General features: G+C 47.3%; 1 protein-coding gene across 1 annotated transcript in view; it reads left to right on the top strand.

The window, feature by feature from the left end:
• Nucleotides 1–19,366, top strand: part of RPTOR (regulatory associated protein of MTOR complex 1) — a 424,190-nt gene that overhangs the window by 243,999 nt on the left and 160,825 nt on the right. Inside the window, exon 7 of the mRNA XM_017879553.1 lies at nt 9,933–9,992. Within this exon, the coding sequence (XP_017735042.1) occupies nt 9,933–9,992 (60 nt within the window). The remainder of the gene's footprint in view (nt 1–9,932; nt 9,993–19,366) is intronic.

Here is a 19,366-nt window from a genome sequence, read left to right as displayed (position 1 = left end):
TGGGGCCTCTGCGACAGCTGGGACATTTGAGGGCCCTTCTTGTGGGTATTTGTAAGAGTGCATTTCGCCGTCTCGCGTGGGGCCTCTGCGACAGCTGGGACATTTGAGGGCCCTTCTTGTGGGTATTTGTAAGAGTGCATTTCGTCGTCTCGCGTGGGGCCTCTGCAACAGCTGAGACATTTGGCAGTTTCTTCTGGAGTAAAATCTCACCCGAGATCGAATCTAAATAGACTGGGCTTGGACCGCCGAATTGACTAAATTTCGATCCCAACTCTAGCTTTCAGAAACCTCCTTACAAGGAGAGGCCTATTGCTATGGGAAGACAAGAGAAATTAATGGCTGCGTTATTCCAGCAAAGCCCCTGCACTGCGCCGGAGGGTCTTTTGTTTGCGTCTTTGGGTTGCAGAAGGAGCTGTGATTGTGTGTGGCTTATCTTGCTCTCCAACCCAGTTTAGAACCCTCCTAGCTGAGCTCTTCTCTCACTTGTACTTTGGAAGAGAGTCAGGGCTTGGCTTTGGGTCACCAGGCGTGCGGCCATGTCAGAGCTGTGCAGCGACCTCGGTTTCGTCCCTGTCATAGGGACTGACTGATTCTAAAATGAGCCGCGCGAGGCAGCCCTGGAGCCTGCAGCAGCACCGGTCCCCCAGCGTGTCGCTGCCTGTGTTTCACGTGGGGTCAGCTCTTCAGGGGTCATCACTGAGTAGTAAGTGCTGAGCCCTTGGCGCTGCTGCAGCACCCTCCTGGCCCTGTTTGCGGAGCAGCAGCTGGTTTCTGGCTGGCTGGTGTTTCCTCCACCCTGTGAATGCGCATGGAAATTAACACAGTGGATTCTGGGATGTAAGGAAGGCTGGGGGTCAAGGGCACAGCTTCTTTATATAGAAAGAACAAATCAGACGGCAGGAAGGATATATAATGATGCATCATTTAAGTATTGGTTCTTTGTAATTTAAAAGAATCACTTGTTTTTAAAGAACTGAGTTTTATGGGTTTACCACAAGGCCATCCTACATCCCAGACAAGAATGGGTGAGGACCCAGCAGTCACATGTGAAAATAAACGGTGTATTTAGCGGAAAACGCCCTCAGGCACGCTTTCCCTTGATCCTGGAACACCTTGGTTTCCGAGGATGGCAGCCCCAGCCCCAGCTGTTGCCCCGTAGCTGTTCCTCAGCACTGCAGTCGTGGAATCTCTGTACTGAACTAGGACTGAGCAGCCCTGGCTCTCAAGGGGTCACGGGGTGAGAGGCCCAGAGTTCTGCAGGCATTTGCACCTGAGAAACTCCAGTCCTTTGTGGCTGTCCCACTTCCTGACTCAGCTTGACTTCTTTCAGGCAACCTGGGTGTTACTCCCATCTTAGCTCTGTCGGTATAAACAGTCCATGTTATGGATAGTTTCTTAGGTAAAAACACATTAAGACTTGAATCAGGCCAAGGAGCGTGGAGAATCTGAAGTTGTCCCAAACGAGCTGGCTGTAAATGGGCTCCTCCAGGGCAAGGCACACCCCAGAGCCGCGGGGGTGGTGGAAGCCTGCTGCGTGTAGCCTGTGTGTTTCCTGTGGTTGACGGTCATGATGACCTCCGTGGAAGAGGTTTACCTTTTTAGGAAAGAGTTGGTTTTCTGCTCTTGCAAAGTTGTGCCAACTGTTGATCATCTCAAGGACAGTGGAGAAGGGAGAGGCAAGGAGCCTGCCTTTCAGTTTTGGCCTTCTTTGAAAATAGAAGGTGGCTTCCTTAAATGATTCCCGGATTTGACTCATCAATGTAGGAATGCCTGTGTTGACACTCTCTTGCCCCCCTCTCGTCTCTGTCCCCATCCCTTTCACTTTTTACTATACGACAGTTTTCAACCGTGCTGTGAAACAGTTGAGAGGATGATGAAGCGAACCCTGTGTATATTATATCACCTACATTTTACAATTATTTGCTCTTGTTGTTTTGTTTTTATGGGTATGTTTGCTAAATTACAGACATCGTGATGTTTTACCACCTAAACACTTAAATAATCGTTTCTTTTTTTAAAAACTGACATTTTCCTTATAACCAAATTATCTTAACTTTTTAATGTCTTCTGCACCCAAATGGCAGAGCCCTTGCAATTAGCATTGTTCCTGTGGAAGGTGTTTTCCATTGCCGGCCAGGCTCCTGCATCCAGCAGGCGCCTAAGGGGCTCCTCCGACATCCAGCCAGCTCTGACAATGGGGCTGTAGCCCAGAACAAGACAGATGGGATCGGTTCATTATGTTGGTTGGCAGAAAGCTCAGATGAGGTGTTCATCTGTATTTCTCTTACTAATGGAATCATCGGTTTTCCTTTTTGCTAGCTTACTTCTGTAGCACGGAGGGCAACTAAGAAATAGCAAACTCTTGCACTTAATTTGTGTCTTGTCCTGATTACTGGCCTAGAAGCTCCTAAATAGTAAGCTTTTCTGTACATTTCAAAGTGCAGCTGCTTAACGTTCGCAAGTTAGGAAAGTCACTTCTACTCTGTTTTGTTCTAATAATACTGAAAGGCATACTTTTTTTTTAAGAGAAAGGGTCTCACTGTATCACCCAGGCTAGAGTGCAGTGGCACGATCATAGCTCACTGCAGCCTTAACCACCTGGGCTCAAACGATCCCCCTGCCCCAGCCTCACGAGTCCTCTGACCACACCCAGCTAACTTATTTGTTGAGATAGGGACTCAACTGTGTTGTCCATGCTAGTCTCACACTCCTGTCCTCAAGTGATCCTCCCGCCTTGGCCTCCCAGAGTGCTGGAATTACAGGCATGAGCCAAAAAAACCGCTTATTTTTAAATTTAGTTACAAATATCGCATGATTTGGCACATTAGTTTCATGTGGGGATGTTTAGTTCTTTGGGTTTTTTTTTAACCTGCTGGATTAAATGAAATGCTGAGAGTTGAAGAAGTTGGCTGATTTTACTTTTTTTTTTTTTTTTTTTTGAGATGGAGTTTCGCTTTTGTTGCCCAGGCTGGAGTGTAATGGCATGAACTCGGCTCACTGCAGCCTCTGCCTCCTGGGTTCAGGCAATTCTCCTGCCTCATCTTCCTGAGTAGCTGGGATTATAGGCGCCCACCACCATGCCCAGGTAATTTTTTTGTATTTTCAGTAGAAATAGGGTTTCACCTTTTTGGCCAGGCTGGTCTTGAACTCCTGACCTCGGGTGATCTGCCCACCTCAGCCTTCCAAAGTGCTGGAATTACAGGCATGAGCCACTGTGCCTGGCCTATTTTGTTTTATTTATTTATTTATTTATTTATTTGAGACCGAGTTTTGCTCTTTTTGCCCAGGCTACAGTGCGGTGGGGCGATCTGGGCTCATTGCAATCTCCGCCTCCCAAGTTCAAGTGATTCTCCTGCCTCAGCCTCCTGAGTACCTAGGATTACAGGCATGTGCCACCACACCTGGCTAATGCTGTATTTTTTTTTTCTTTCTCCATTTTGGTCAGGCTGGTCTCGAACTTCCAACCTCAGGTGATCCGCCCGCCTTGGCCTCCCAAAGTGCTATTTTACTTTTAATTGTGTATTTATTGCCACTTTGAGCTATATTTGAAAATTCCTTTTTTGAAAAAGAATATTTAAAGCCAGACCCCTCCAGCAGTTTGCTGTGTCTCTGTATGACTAGGTTAAAATACACAAGTCTGTGAAAGCTTCAATGACACCTTCATCAGTGTAAATTCTAGAGACTTCATGTGCCAGCCGAGGTGAAGTAAGCCACCTACAGCCTCTCTGTCCCACTCATTACCACGAAAAGCTCTGGTCAGGTTATAGAAAAGCAACTACCAAAGACTACAAATGAGCAGGGATGGTTGGGACTGGAGTCACAGTCAAATAAAATACAGAGGTGAATCTCTAAATGTAAAACATTTTATTTAGGAAGCAAGATTTACAGTTGAAGACGTACAGGCAGACCAGGTGGGCTTCAGTATATCTTGATGAACAAAGAAAAGGTTGGAGGTTTTATAAAGAGGAGAAGTGTTTCGCGTTGCTCTTTGAGAAAGTTCTTTGACACGAGTAAGGTTTTGGGGAGCTGGCAAGTTCTGACTGGTGAGTGGGTGAGACTAGTCTTAGAGTCACAGCAGGTTGTGTCAGTCGCCATTAGTTAAAACTGGTGTCAAGTGACAGCAGGCAGTTTCAGCAGCCAGGCTGGCAGAGAACTACATTCCTCGAGGAATATTTTGTGGCCTGAGTGCTTTCCCCTGGCCCCTTGACTCTGGTTGAGTTGGGTATGACAAGACTGACCCAGTTTGTATGATCAGCTTTCACAGTGACAGTGACAGTCATGATGGGGATGGGTTTTGAGGGCCTTTTCCTCTCCTTTGCTGTGACTGCACAGAGAATGCTGATGGCAAGACCTCCAGGGAAGCCACTTATGTCTTCACCACCAGAGAAGGGGGGCTCTGCATGTTGGCGAGAGCAGGGGGGTGCCACACTCCACCACATCGTGTGTTCACCTTCCAACCGGGAAGCTCTCCTTTTGTTCAGGAGTTTTTAGAGCGCGTCTGTCCATGGGGAGGAGTGGCTAGGCGGGGTTGGTGGTGGTGTCCTGGCACCAGTCCCCCAGGGATGACTGTCTATGCCTGGGCCGAGTCCTGAAGGTCATAACAGAGGCCACTTCTGCACAGTGGGATGGGAGAGTGAAGGCTAGACTGACGCACTTTTGCGTGACACATGTCTGTATGATTTGGGCTTTTGTAGTGACCGCCATTTGCATTTATTCTAAAATAAATCAGCATGATTCAGTGTTCTGTAAAAGATAAATATGCAAATGCGAAGCTATCTCAACGTGGTGGGTTTATACAAATTTTTCACTTTTTTATGGTAAATACATGTGGAGTTTTTTTAATTAGGAAGAAACAAAGGAATTTTCATTCTCAAAAATGAAAACAGCATTCAATAGTTACTTGTATGATACTTGACAAGGTTACCGAGCTGAATGTTAATTTGTTTTTCATTGTTAAAAGAAAACTGTAGACAAATTAAATTTAACAGAGTTTAATTGAGCAAAAAACCATTCTTGAATCAGGCAGCCCCAGAACCAGAATAGGTTCAGAGCGACTCGGGGACCACCGTGTGGTGGATACCTTCATGGGCAGAAAGGAAAGTGACTCCAGAGAATGGAAGAGCCGCAGCAGCTGGATTGGCTGCCGCAGGGGGTCTGCCTTGCTTGAGCCCGGTTTGAACAGTTGGCTTCCTGTGGTAGTCTGAGACTCAGCTGCCTGTCACAAGACCAGGCTGTTTACACATCAGGCTGGGTTACGATTCACCACGTATATGGAACCATTAGGCCAAATGTAAAACATGTACGGCGGTAGCCTTTAGGCGAAACTTAATTTAACATAATAGAAATCTCGAGGCCACTTGTTTGCGCACCCCGCCTGGATCAGTCATAATTCTTGCTTCATGCCACATTCATATCACTAGTCCATATTTGGCCTCCTTTTAAGTAGTTAGTTAACAGGTATTTTTATAGCATAATGGGTTTCCCCAAACCACCACCCAACCAAAACCCAGACCTTGATGATGACCTGCGCTCACCACACAGGGCCCTTGATGCGCACGTGCCTGCCACCCCCGCCCCGTGACCACTGCCCTGAGTGCCGGGCTCATCATCCCTTCCATGCCCTTTCTAAATTGCTACTATGCATCTGTGGGCATTCATTAAAACCATCACTTTTCTTTCAGATTTAGTGTTGAATGTGATTTTGAGGACTCTTTTAAAAAAAATACTTTTGGTTGGAATGTGGACATTTTCCACTTAGCTTTGTGTTGCTAGTGTTCCTCCATATCCATGTGTGTTTAGCTAGAGTACCCCCCTCTAACCGCCTGTAACATTCCACTCTGCGAATATGCCACACTGTGTGCACCTGCTACTGCTTAATGGACACTGGAGCTTTTCCAGCTTCTTCCCTTACTTGTTTGTTTTGCTTTGCTTTGGTGTATTGTATTGTGTTTTTGCTATTATGAACAGTGATACTTTGAACATTCTTTTCCGTGTGTTCTTTTGAACACATGCAAGAATTTCACATGTATTGAAAAGCAGAGTTGCCGGATCATAGTGTATAGGAATGTTCAGTTTTAAGGGATCATGGTAAGGTGCTTTCCCAGTGGTTGTGCCATTTTACACTCCTGCCGTGGTGATGGAGACAGCCTATGATCCACATCCTTTCTAGTTCTTGGCATTGCCATTCTTGTACATTTTTGTTGAGTAGGTTTAGAATGATATCTCGTGTAGCCTTGATTCACGTTTCTCTGATACCACATGATGTTGAGCATTTCCTCATATTCAGTGGCCATAGGTATGTCCTCAACTTTGAGATGTCTGTTCATCCATTTTTCTGTCGGATTTTTAATGCTCTTGTGGATTTATATGTAGGTTTTCAATCCTGGTTATGATGGATATCGCCCCCACCTTTTTGCTTTTCATTTTAAGACAACTACAAATGTTACCAAGGTTATGTGTCATCGTCACTTCATAGATCTCCTCCAGCGTCTCTTGGAGTTTTCTCCCCTCTAACTTTAGCCTGTCATCTGCAAGTGTCTTCCTCATGAGTCTTTTTGTGACAAGTCTTCTGAGGCCATATGTGCCTGTGAGAGTATTTTTGTCATGCTCACACTTTTGAATGACAGTTTGGCTGGATACAAAATTCTAGGTTTTAACTTACTTTTCTTTGATAAATTAAAAACATCAGCTGGGGGTGGTGGCTTACACCTATAATCCCAGCACTTGGGGAGGCTGAGGCGGGTGGATCACCTGAGTTAGGAGTTCGAGACCAGCCTGACCAACATGGTGAAACCCCACCTTTACTAAAAATACAAAATGAGCCAGGCATGGTGGCAGGAGCCTGTAATCCCAACTACTCGGGAGGCTGAGGCAGGAGAATCACTTGAACCCTGGAGACAGAGGTTGCCATGAGCCAAGATCACACCACTGCACTCCAGCCTGGGTGACAGAGCGAGACTCTGTCTCAAAAATAAATAAATTAAATAAATAAATAAAAATTAAAACACCACTCCATTGTCTTCCTGCATCCTGTGTTAATCTGATTCTTGTTTCTTTGAATGTGATCTGCTCTTTCTTTCTGGAAGCTTTGTATGTATTTTCATTGTCTTTTTAATATTCTTGATCTTTACTACAATGTACCTAATTTATGATGTTCTTCATCTGTATAATGTAACATAATACATTAAAAAATACATTTTTTAACCCTCACAGAATCCCAGCATTTTTTAACCTCACAGAATGTGAGGTTAAAAAACTCAGTATAAAAGACATAAACAATGACCACCAAATAATAAGCACCAAATAAGCATCAGCTGTGTTATGTTCTCATTATATTCAGCTTTATGGATTTTTTGAGCCATTTTTATTACCTCTGCATTTGCCTGGTCTTTGACCTTTCATTGCTCAGTAACACTCTAATGTAGGTGAATGAAAGAAATCGTGTAAAACGTGAAACCAGTTGTTAGCAATTCTGGTATAAAGATAATTTACATTTTTGATTAAAATGAAGTTTGTGTACAAAATGACTGATTTATGCATGCTACTCTTATTCGTATAGCCATACTATAATAAAGTTGCATGATAATCCTATTTTAATTTTTTATTTAAGGGAACATTATATTTTCAGTGAATTTATAATAATGCTTATTTCCCAGCCAATAATTATTCTTATAATTTTTAAGTCTCTGTCTAATTCCAATATCTGGCCAGCTATGAATCTGTTTTTATTGATGATTTTTTCTCTTGATTTTGGATAGTATATTATCTGTTGTGGATGAGGCATTGTAGACATTCTAGATTCTGTTACTTTCTTTTGGGCAGTTACACTGGTCTTGTGGAAGCTTGGGTATAGGACTAGGCTCTTTTGGCTTTGATCTTAGTTCTAAGGTGCAGTTCGTAATCCCTCTGGGGTGTCCATGGAATGCCTCAGATGTGATCAAGCCCTGTAATTTGGCAGGACCTGAACTCCTCTGTCTTCACAGTGGCAAGCAGATGTTAAAATCTCTCCTCTGCGTTTTCAACCTTCCTGCTGTCCTCCACGGAGATCCTGGGAATATCATCCTGTGTGTGTGCCCTTCAGGAGCCAGCCTCCGACTTGGGGAAGGTTTACATGTGGGTTTTGGCTCCCTTCTTCCTAGGGCTTTTGCCTGCAATATCCTGGCAGCCTTGAACGTGGTCTCAGCCCAGTAAGGCTGCTGCCTTTCAGTTGCGTGCTATCCCCCATGTGACGTGTGAGTGAGGAGCACCCCTGGGAAAAGCCAGATGAAGGTGATTCATCCAGAGTTATTCTCATTTTCTAGGGGTCACGGCCCTTCCAGTTCCTGCCTGCATTCGTTTGTTGTTCAGAATTTTCAAATGGCTTTTGAATATTTTGTCCAGAGCTTATCATTATTGGCAAAAGGATTAGTCTGATATAAGTGATTCTGTCATTACTGGACTCCAGAAATCCCAGTCAATAAGTACATTATGGATAAAAAGACAAAGTAGCATAGTTCTCATGGGACTCAGATTTGAAAATGCATTTCCTGTACATCATTTTTATCCACAGAGAGATTCTAGTTTGCCTGGGAGCACCGTAGGAGCTGCATGTATCTGCGCCGGTGCGGAGGTGTCTGGGTACAGCCGAGGAGAGCATCTGCAAGTGAAGCCAGCAGAGGAGACCACTCAGAGTGGCACTGACTGGCTCGGGGAAGCATCGGGGCCACGGGGACACTTGACACCGTGGGAAAGGGCTGCTCTCTAGCTTCAGGCAAACGCGGGCCTCACTTTTATTTTCTCGGCTCTTTGAACAAGAAAACACTGACTACTGCAGCCACAACCAAGAATATAACTTCCTCTCTGCTGGCTGAGCCAGGTATCACTTCTTGAGAGAGTGAGCGTGGCTGGCAGCCGTGCATGGGGTCCAGGACGGCCAGCTCAGCCTCCCCTCACCCTGCAGGGCTGCAGAAGTGAGACCATCTTCACACCTCGGCTCATTGTCATCCTGGTTCTGGATCTCTCAGTTCCTTTCCCATGTCCTATCCCACTGCTATGGGTGCCCTCCTGGGTCCACCATCCCCCATAGAGGAGTCACTTCCACGTCTCCCCCGAAAGTACCTGACCCTTGTACTGCGCCCTCCCCTTGGGCTACTGTCCTTCTCCAGGCTTCTTTCATCGCTCACTTCCAGCCAGCAGTCCGCGAGTGTGTTTTGGAAATGTGCGTGCTTGCTCTGCACCTGCCATTATGTTTTTAAGGTGTGTTATTTGTTCTTAATTTTAAAAGTAGGTGAATTGAACATTTTGTATTTCTCCTACTAAAATACTGCGTTGCCTTTTACTCTGCTGCCTTGGTTCTGTCCCACTGTGTGCCAGTAGCCCGGGGGGGGGCGGGGGTATGCTTTTCCTATTGGCGCGACATTAGAGAAAGCCTGTCCGGCTCCACACGCACTCCTAAGGATGGACTTGCCTCAGACATGAAGCCAGCTATGACCTGTAGGATTTTATGATTATGAACATGACATAATTGCATTTGCATTTCTTTTGTGTGTCTTGAGGCTACTCATTCTACTCCAGCAGGCTCCCCAGCTCACTTCCTTAAGGAAGAAAGAAGTGGCAAGTCCAGTCTACTCCTGCATCTCGTTTGGAGACTGAGCTTTATTAAGCATCTCGGCGCTCCTCTCCAGGGACTGGGCTTCATGTGGCTGCAAATGGCTTCTCTCCTTTCTCCTGACAACTCACTGTGGCAGCTCTGTAGTCTCGTGCCTTGACAGGATGGCAATGAAATTTTCTTTACAGATGTAAAACTGCCGAATTAAGGAAATCCGAGTGTACTTGTTCACCATGGCAGTCCCTGTCCCCACCTCTAACTCTTTCCTTTTTCTGCAGGTCTGTTGAATTTCCTGGGTGACTGTTCCATTCGTGCCATTCACATACATTCTTTTCTTTCTCTGCAGGTTTTGCATGCAGAAATGTGTCAGTCTGGTGCCTGGCGTCACACTGGATTTGATAGAAAAGTAAGTAGGATTTTTAAGCTCTTGTGGCTTTCTGGATCTGATGAGTTTCTTTTCCTTTTTGAAGGCTTTGGCTTCTCAGAAGTACTTTCTATCAACGTGACATGTTCCCTTTCATGTGGCTATGTTCTTTTGTTCTCTGATTAAGGCTGTGGTTGTGATTGTCACACTGGGGCTTAGTGCAGGAGATAAGCAAACATGGGCCATATGAAAAGAAAAACAATAAAAAGCTAGATTCCTTTGAACATTTAAAAAATCTCCAGACTTTAAGCCAATACAAGAACATACCACTTCGCATACAGATCATTTCTGCTGCCACTGAAACGGCAGCTAGATCATAGCTTCCTCTTACCTTATTTTCTGAAACTCTCCCTTTAATATTCTATAACTTTCCATCCCCTACCCACCTGTCTCCATCCAATTTCCATTTTACTATCTCAGGGCAAACTGATTTCAGAACCTGAGCGATGAAGTGACGGGGTTTAGTCAGGCCTCCCATGAAGAGTCAGTGGCACTTGCCTCCCGTAATCCTTCCAGTCCCATTGGCCAACCTGTCTGTCCCTTGCTGTGATCTCTTTGGATCTGAAGTGGTGTCTCAGGACCCGCAGCGTGGCCTGCACTGCCTTGTTCTGTTTGTTTGTGCGTCGGATTCATCGTGACTCATCCTGAGTCATCCAGGCAGCATGGAAGAACTTTGGAGTTATTTTAAACCCTTTGGCTTGGAACTCCATTTCTTCTAGAATTAACATGCAAGATAATTGTTTTCTACACCTTAATATACAAAGTTGTATCTTAATATTAGGGCCTGAATTTACTAAATTAGGCAGGAAAAACAAACCCACTTCCAAGTTTCTCTTGTGAAAACGTACTTGCCTTGTGTATCAGGGGAAAAATACAAGAATATTATGTGTCAGCGTTCACGAGGGCACGGTGAGCTCCATTGTGGTTCACTCCCACCGTGGAACGTGGCCGTGTGGCCAGTAGGAAGGCCGGGGAAGCTGCGCTGGTCCTGTTGTGGAGTGGTCCATCAGATGTGCTAAGTGAGCAGTCCCCGGCATGGGTACCTAACAGAGCGTAGTGCCCAGAGGCTTTCCAAGCAGTGCAAGCTGTGACTGAAAAGACTCTTTCCAAAGGCTAAACAGGTAGCGGAGTCTCTGAGAAACATCACATGGAAAATAACTTAAAAAAAAAAAAAATTGGGACTAAATGATCTGTGCTCCCCTCTCCTTCTGTTTGGTTTGGTTCCCTGACGAGATTTCAGGTTTGTGAAGCTGTTCACGTGATATGTTAGCTGGTCATTGCTGTGCGCTTTCTTTGGGGCTTTTATTTCCCCCTCTGTGAACAGTCTGAGTTTCAGAACTCTCTATTACCTGTAACGAATATATTGCCCCCACCACGCCTGCCCCTCCCCACACACATACCAGATGCGTATCCCAAATCTAAAATCCAAAATCAAAAATACTCCAAACTTTATTTTTATTTATTTATTTATTTATTTTTTTGAGACGGAATCTTGCTCTGTTGCCCAGGCTGGAGTGCAGTGGCCGGACCTCAGCTCACTGCAAGCTCCACCTCCCGGGTTTACGCCATTCTCCTGCCTCAGCCTCCCGAGTGGCTGGGACTACAGGCGCCTGCCATCTCGCCCAGCTAGTTTTTTGTATTTTTTTAGTAGAGACGGGGTTTCACCGTGTTAGCCAGGATGGTCTTGATCTCCTGACCTCGTGATCCACCCGTCTTGGCCTCCCAAAGTGCTGGGATTACAGGCTTGAGCCACCGCGCCCGGCAATACTCCAAACTTTAAAAAACAGTTTTAAATGAATTAAAAAAAGAAATAGACATAGGCATCTTGCTGTATTGGCCAGGCTGGTCTTGAACGCCTGGCCTCAAGCGATCCTCCCACCTCCACTTCTCAAAGCACCAGGATTACAGGTATGAGTGATTCTGGCCGTGCCAGGCCAAACTTGGAAACTTTTTGAGCACTGACATGCTACTCAAAGACAGTGCTCTTTGGAGCGTTTTGGACTTTGTGTTTTCGGATTAGTGATAAATCCAAAAAACTTAACTGGTAAATATAATGCAGATATTCCAAAACCTAAAAAAGTTCAAAATCCGAAACACTTCTGGTTCCAAGCATTTCAGAGAAAGGGACACTTCACCTGTGCATATATATATTGTCTATCTAATTTATTAAATAAACCATATCCATTAATATTTCAGCAGTTATATTTTATCCTCGCTGGGCTAGCTTATTCAGGCAGCTCTTGGGTGAAAACTGTCTTGGCGTTTTCCGTTTGTTGTGCCTCCCTGTGGCTATTTCCGTGGTTTCCTCGGGAGGTGGGAGGGCCGCAGTATCCTTTCTCGTCCGCCGGGTAGCAGGAGCCCAAGCCTTGCCCACACCTCCATCTCCGTGTGGGTCAGTGTCTCGTCTCCGTCCTGGACAACTGCTGTGTGCTGTTCTGTCCACCCTGGTCACCTGTGCCTGTGGCTACTCCGGACAGGGCCCTGCCAGTGTGTGTTGAGCCACGTGAACTCAGACAGTACCACATGCTCCACGTCTCCAGCACAGAAAGGGCTGTTAAAAATCACGTAGAGATTACGACAAAAAATTGTTTTTAGTTATTGAGTCAAACCCCTTTATTTTACTGAAAGAGAACCTGGTATTTAGTTCACTTCAGCTCCTGGGTGGCCTTTTCTGCCTGGTTCGGGCAGGGCTGGCCTGGAGCTCAGGTCTCAGGACAGCCCCAGTGTGGTCTGCCCAACACAGGGAGGTTTTCCCTTGAACAAGATTTTGGTGTCGGAACAACCAGCTGCCTCCCGTTTCTTTCCAAAACTTGAAATGTGCACAGCAACATGACATCCTAAGCGTGATTCACAAAAGAAAAAAAATTGGTAAATTGGACTTCATCCAAATGTAAGATGTTTACTCTCTGAAAGACACTGCTAATATGAAAAGACAAGCTATAGACTTGGAGAAAATATTCGCGAGTCACATATCTGACAAAGAACACTTGTATCCAGAATGTATAAAGATATCTCAGAACTCAAAAATAAGGGGGAAAAAGCAATTAGAAAATAGACAAAAGACACGAAGAGACACTTCACCAAAGAGGATTTAGGGATGGCAAATATGCGTTAAAACGCAGTGAGACAGCACCGTGTCCCTGTTAGAATGGATGACATTTAAAAGGCTGACCAACCCCGCGTTGAGAACTCGCGTCGCAGCTGCTGGGAATGCAGAATGGTGCGGCCACTCTGGAAGAACTGTCAGTTTCTCATCAATGTCCACACACCTGCCAACATGTCCCCGCATTCCCACTCCTGGATGTGTACCCTGGAAGAATGAAATCTTAGGATCACACAAAAACCTGTGCATGAATGTTTGTGGTAGCTCTGTTCGTTCCCCCAAGCCGGAAGCAACCAAAATGTCCCTTCCAGGGCAAATGGATACAGACTGTGGTGCATCTGTATGGTAGAATTCTGCTCAACAGGGAAAAGGGACAGGCTTTCTGTATACACCGCCATTCAGGTGGTTCCCAGAAGTGTCACACTAAGTGTCAGAAGCCTGTCTCCAAGGGTAGCACACGGTTTGATTCTCTTTCCGTGACCTTCTGGGAAAGACAGAACATGGGGCTGGAGAACAGATCAGCTGTCGCCAGGGATTAGAGGGGTGGAGAGTGTGGCTGTGGGTCTAGTGGGAGGGGCCTGGGTGGGGCCTTATGCTGGTGTGGTTCCACAGATCCACCCACGTGTTCCAATCCATAGCATGTGCACCTGCAGAAGTCATTTTGCTGTTTGACAACTGAAGTAAAAGTAATACATAATGTAGGGGAGGAAAAAAAAACCTCACGAGAGCGAGTAGTCCGGAGAGTGCAGACCAGAGGCAGCACAGGGCTGGCTGCCAGTGCGAACAACAAGCCATGGGCCTGGGGAGCGAGGGGTGCAGGGAAACGGTGACGTGGATTTGGGAGAGGATGTGAATTCTACAGCAGCATGCTCTGTTGTTTCTGGGAGGATACCTTCACTCTTATTATTAAAATAGAATTGAGTGAGGATTGAAAAAGAAGCAGACACCCTCCCCCATCCACCGTGGATGTTAGTCATTTTCATCAGACGCCCTTTCCCTAAATCATGACGTTAGCGTTTGCAGCCGCTCGTGTTCTTCCCAGAGCCAGTGCGTCCCCTCCCTCCCCAGCACGAAAGGCCCTTCTCAGCCAGTGCAGTCGTGACTGCTGGAGGTTAGGGCAGTGTCCTCGTCTTTCTTGCATCTCCCTTTCTCCTGTGCCAAGTGATGCTACGAAGGTGGCTAAATGCTAAAGGTTTGTTGTATTTTTAAATTTAAAGAGACAATGAACTGTTAATAGTAGACAGTTTTCAAAACACACCCCGCTTAGGGATTCGGGGTGTGAGGAGGAGAGTGTGCTGGGAAAAATATGGACGTTGGAGTCAGAGCAGCCCCATCCTTCCCTCCTGACCCTTCTGAGCCACACTCACTGGGCACCTCCTTGCTCTGGGTCTGTCTCTGCCCTGCAGAAGGGACACCACTCGGGTCTCATTGGGCAGCAGCGGTGCCGAGGGCATCACACGCCCTGGCACGGCCTCGGCGCTCAGCCCATGTCCACCTCCCGCCAGACACTTCTGCCTTCTCAGCACTTCCCAGAGCTGCAGCTTGGATGGTGGCTGCTGTCACTCCACATTCCTGTAGTTCTGTAAGTGTCTCCCACGCCTCTCCGTCTGCCATCAGCTGAGGCACCGACTACTCCCAGCATCATTGCCCTGGTCCCACTGCAGTTAGAGAGAGATGGCAAGGCGCCGGAGAGGCCGTGCTCTCAAAGCCCATCGCTGAGATGAATTGGCTTAGCAGGCTGTTTTCGTCCATTCTCACACTGCTATAAAGGTACTACCTGAGACTGGGTGTATTAGAGTTCTCTAGAGAGATGGAACGAATAGGATAGATATAAATGTAAAGGGGAGTTTATTGATTAATATTAACTCAGACAGTCACAAGATCCCACAGTAGGTCGTCTGCAAGCTGCGGAGCAAGGAAGACAGTCCGACTCCCGAAGCTGCAGAGCTTAGAGACCTCAGTATTAACCATCACACTGGGCAATTTATCAATACCAGAGGTTTAATTGACTCACAGTTCTGCATGGCTAGGGAGGCCTCAGGAAACTTACAATCATGGGGGAAGGGGAAGCAAGGCACATCTTACATGGCAGGAGAGCGAGAGCACGCCAGGGAAGGGGAAGTGTCACACTTTTAAGCCAGTGGATCTCGTGAGAACTATCACGAGAACAGCCACTCCCATAATCCAGTCACCTCTCACCAGGTCCCCACCTCGACACGTGGGGATTGCAATTCAAGATGAGATTTGGGTGGGGACACAGAGCCAAACCAGATCACAGTCACTGTGGGCACCTCAGTCTTTATTGAGAATAGCTTCTGAAAGTGTGTGGATTTGGGTCTGAGCTGCTGTTCTCTGAAAGCGGTTCAGCAAAAGCACCTGTTTTAGTGTCTTCCACTTGGAACCCACGTCACACTGGCAGGGTGAACTCCCACGGTAGCTCCCCTCTCAGTGTGACAGAGGTTACATTGAATGCGAGTGGCTGAATTCTGTTTATATTTTTTATGCCAGGACAAATTCCTGACTGTAGAATTATACAGCAATGGAGAAATCCAGATCTTTGCTCCAAAAGCTGCCCAGCCACAGCTGCCACCAGCTCTATTTCCAAGTGGACGTCAGTTTTTAACTTGCGCAGAGTGACTTCTCCACTTAAAACACTATTTTTACGTTTTTTAATTTTTAGACTTTGTTCCTCAGTTATGTTTAGTCTCCTAAGGAAGGGCTTTGGTTGGTTGTGTGTGGGTTTTTCTTGCTGTTGTTGTTGTTGTTTTTCCAGACAGGGTTTCGCTCTGCTGCCCAGGCTGAATGCAGTGGCGCCATCTCAGCTCACTGTAGCCTCGACCTCCTGAGCTCAAGTGACCCTCCCACCTCAGCCACCCAAGTAACTGGGACTGCAGGTGCATGCCATCACGCCTGGCTAATTTTTATTTTCGGTTGTTTGGTTTTTATTGTAGAGCCAGAGTTTCCCTGTGTTACCCAGGCTGGTCTTGAACTCCTGACCTCAGATCCACCTGCCTTGGCCTCCCAAAGTGCTGGGATTACAGGCATGAGCCACTGTGACTGGCCATGTCTTTTGCATATGGTATTATCTACAAAGGACATGAGTTACTTTTTAAATAAGTGATCTTTTTAATCAAGTGATCTTCCTGCCTTGGTTTCCCAAAGTGCTTGGATTATAGGCGTGAGCCACCATGCCCAGCCAAAGAAAAGTTTTTAAGAAGTAGATTTGATTTTGCAGTTACAAAGTGAGGCAGAAAATTCAGCACATCTATGTTTAATAGTGTCTTTCATGCTGTTGTGTTTTTTATATTCAGAGGACACTCCTATAAAAAAAAAAAGCCTCATTATTTTTATACTTTATCATTTTCTGAAGATTGATTCTCTAAATATGTTGATCTTGGTTACAGTGACCTCTGTGGCTCAGACCCTCTTGGCCAGCCCTTCTACTGCTTCAAGGCCCCTTCTTTTTTCCACGGGGTCCCATCAGCATATGTCCCATCAGCATATGTTAACTCCGTAATGCTAGCCCGCGCGTCAGGGGAAACAGATCCGCTCAGAAAGCAGCGGTGCGGTACAGTTCACAGACAAACAGATCATCATCAAGCTCTGCTGATGAACGTGACCCCTGTGTTCCAGGCAGCCAAGACCGAGTTCCCCCTTGTTTCCCTTCGCTGAGCACGCCAGCCATGTTTGCGACGTCCTTGTGTGTCCCCTGTCCTGAGTGTGACGCTGGGTCCAGAGTGCTTGAGGATGAGCCCCCAGCACATTCCAGGCTGTGCCTGTCACCAGCGTGCCCCGAGTGAGGGAGTCACCTCTCTGACATGGAAGCCCAGAGGTTGTCTTCTGGAAGCAGACGCTGTAACCAGCTTCCCTCCTTACAGGGCTGGAAATGTGGCAGTGTCCACTATCTGTGGAATGTCCTCTGGAGCCTCCTTGCCCATGCCACAAGGAAGGACACCATGGATAGGGCTCCCATGCGTCACAGCATGTGGCCAGCAGGGCCACGCCACCTCCCAGGGAGGCATCTGACATGCACAAAACCTTTCGAGTTTTTGTATGATTTTTTCAACACTTTCCTAAAATGCAGTGGTCAGAAGTTAGTTGCCTGCTCCTGCTTGGGGGACCAGTCCCTCAGGGGGTTTGGGAATTGTTCCTCCCAGACTCTGGGGCTGACATTTGGAGGGTCACCGCCTGACCCCTGCTCCAGAGTCAGCAGGATGGTGCTCCTCTGAGGCCACTCCTCCCATCACATGTGGGAGCAGGAGGGGTGTGGTCTCGGAAGCCACACCCTATGATGTGCATTCACCTGAGTGGCCTTCCTGGCCTCAGGACTACGCCAAGCAGGGCTGAGGCACTGCCTCCCTCCAGGCAGCACGTGTGTCCACAAAATTTATAAGTAGCCAAGGAATATTTCAAAATATATACATTTTTGAATAGTTGAGATATTTTAATACAAACATTTGCACAATATTGGCAGAGCTGTCATTGGGTACCAGGTGAGAGCCACACGGTTGTCTGGGTGACACCCCCATGTCCCTGCACATGACTGCCCTCCTGTCCACCTTGAGACGGAGCTCCGGGTTCCTTGAGTCACACCTACATTAAAACGTACACAGTCATCCATCACTTTCACGTCTGTGCCGGTGTGACCTCCCTGGGGAAGCATTTGCATTGCTGCCCTTTTCGCCAAAACCCTCCCAGGAGAGAGATGACCTTTGAACCTAGAGCCGGAGAACCTGCATGGGCGTCCCTGCCTTCCTTACATGAACTGATCTTGGATCCAGTTAATGGTGGGATAATTTGTTTTTAATTATAGTTTTAAGACCGGGCAGAAACAGGCTCTCGTGCATGGTCTGATTTCATTTATGTTTTAGCAGTTCATTACTGTAAACAGAATCCTAAGGACTATAGACTGGGGGGATGGCAAACCCATGACAACACAGCACCTAGAACGCACCTGTGTGACATCTCGAGTGACACACGTTCGCAACAGATTGTGTGGATGTGCAGATGTCAGGGAGCCTGCAGTACCTGTGCGTACACTAGCTGGGGTTGGACTTGATTTACTTTTAGCTTTTGCCAGCTTTTTAGGGATTCTGACGAACTAGTTTTGCAGTTTCGTTCTTTTGTCTTAACTCACGATGTAGAAATTTCTTGCCCTCAAGAATACCTCTGTTGCCACTAAGCGTGAGGACGACGTTGGTTCCTGGGTCCCACCTGACTAGCGTGACAAGTCACGTGATGCAAGGAGACTAACCGGCCTGTGCTCTTGGGCTTCTTGTTTCCGTCAAGCTTCATGACCTGCAGGAAGTAAAACCAGGTCTGCCTCATGCTCTGCACACCCCTTCCCTGCCCGGTGGCCGCTCTGCACACCCCTTCCCTCCCCGGCGGCCCTCGTTGGGAGCGTGTGAAGGATGGTCCTGAGTGCAAGCTGTAGATGCCAGGTGGGGATCAGCACGCACGTGTCAGATGGGCAGGTGTGTTTGGCACACAGAGACCTGCACGGCAGGCACCTGCCCCGTGCCCATGTATCCTTGCCTGCTGCCATCTGAGAGGATGTACCCTCGTCCTACAACGCCTGGCCCTTGGTGTGCCAGGTCTGTGAGGCCAGAGCTCTCTAGGGGTCAGTGTCGGAGCCATCCTGAGTGATGAGACACCATGCTACTGAGCGCACAACAGGTGGCCCCCTGGCCGAGAGCCTCAGGACCCCGCTGTCTAGGGTTTGGGGGCTGAGTGTGGCACAGCACCACTTTCATGCCCTTTGGAAGGCCCGGCTTTTGTGACCTGTCCTCCTCACCAGCTCAATGGCAGGTTCATGGCACGGCATCCCTGCTGCCCCCAGACGGTCAGAAATCCCACCCGAATCATATCATGATCCTCGTCTTTGTCAGTACTGGAGACGTGGGTGTTTCGGTTCCTCAGAACTGCAGCACGATAATGTCTTCCAATAAAAATGAATGCGGCTTTTTTTTTTTTTTTTTTTTTGAGCGGTTCTCGCTCGCCCCGCGCCCAGCGCCTGGAGTCAATGGCCGGATCTCAGCTCACTGCAAGCCCCGCCTCTCCCTGGGTTTGACGGCAACTCTCCTGCTCAGCCTCCAAGATAGCCTTGCCGAACTACAGCCGCCCCGCCACACCGCTCCCCACCTCACGTCCCTTTTCTTCTGTATCTGACTTTTTCTGCTCTTTTCTTGTCCGTAGTAAGACGGGGTGTTTCACCGCTGTAGCCCCACGGATGTCTCGATCTCCGACTCTCCGC

The sequence above is a fragment of the Rhinopithecus bieti genome, unplaced genomic scaffold (genome assembly GCF_001698545.2).
Source record: "Rhinopithecus bieti isolate Rb0 unplaced genomic scaffold, ASM169854v2 scaffold_9899, whole genome shotgun sequence".
Lineage (NCBI taxonomy): Eukaryota > Metazoa > Chordata > Mammalia > Primates > Cercopithecidae > Rhinopithecus > Rhinopithecus bieti.
The sequence above is the reverse complement of the archived record's forward strand: the minus strand, read 5'-3'. Positions and strand labels throughout refer to the sequence as shown.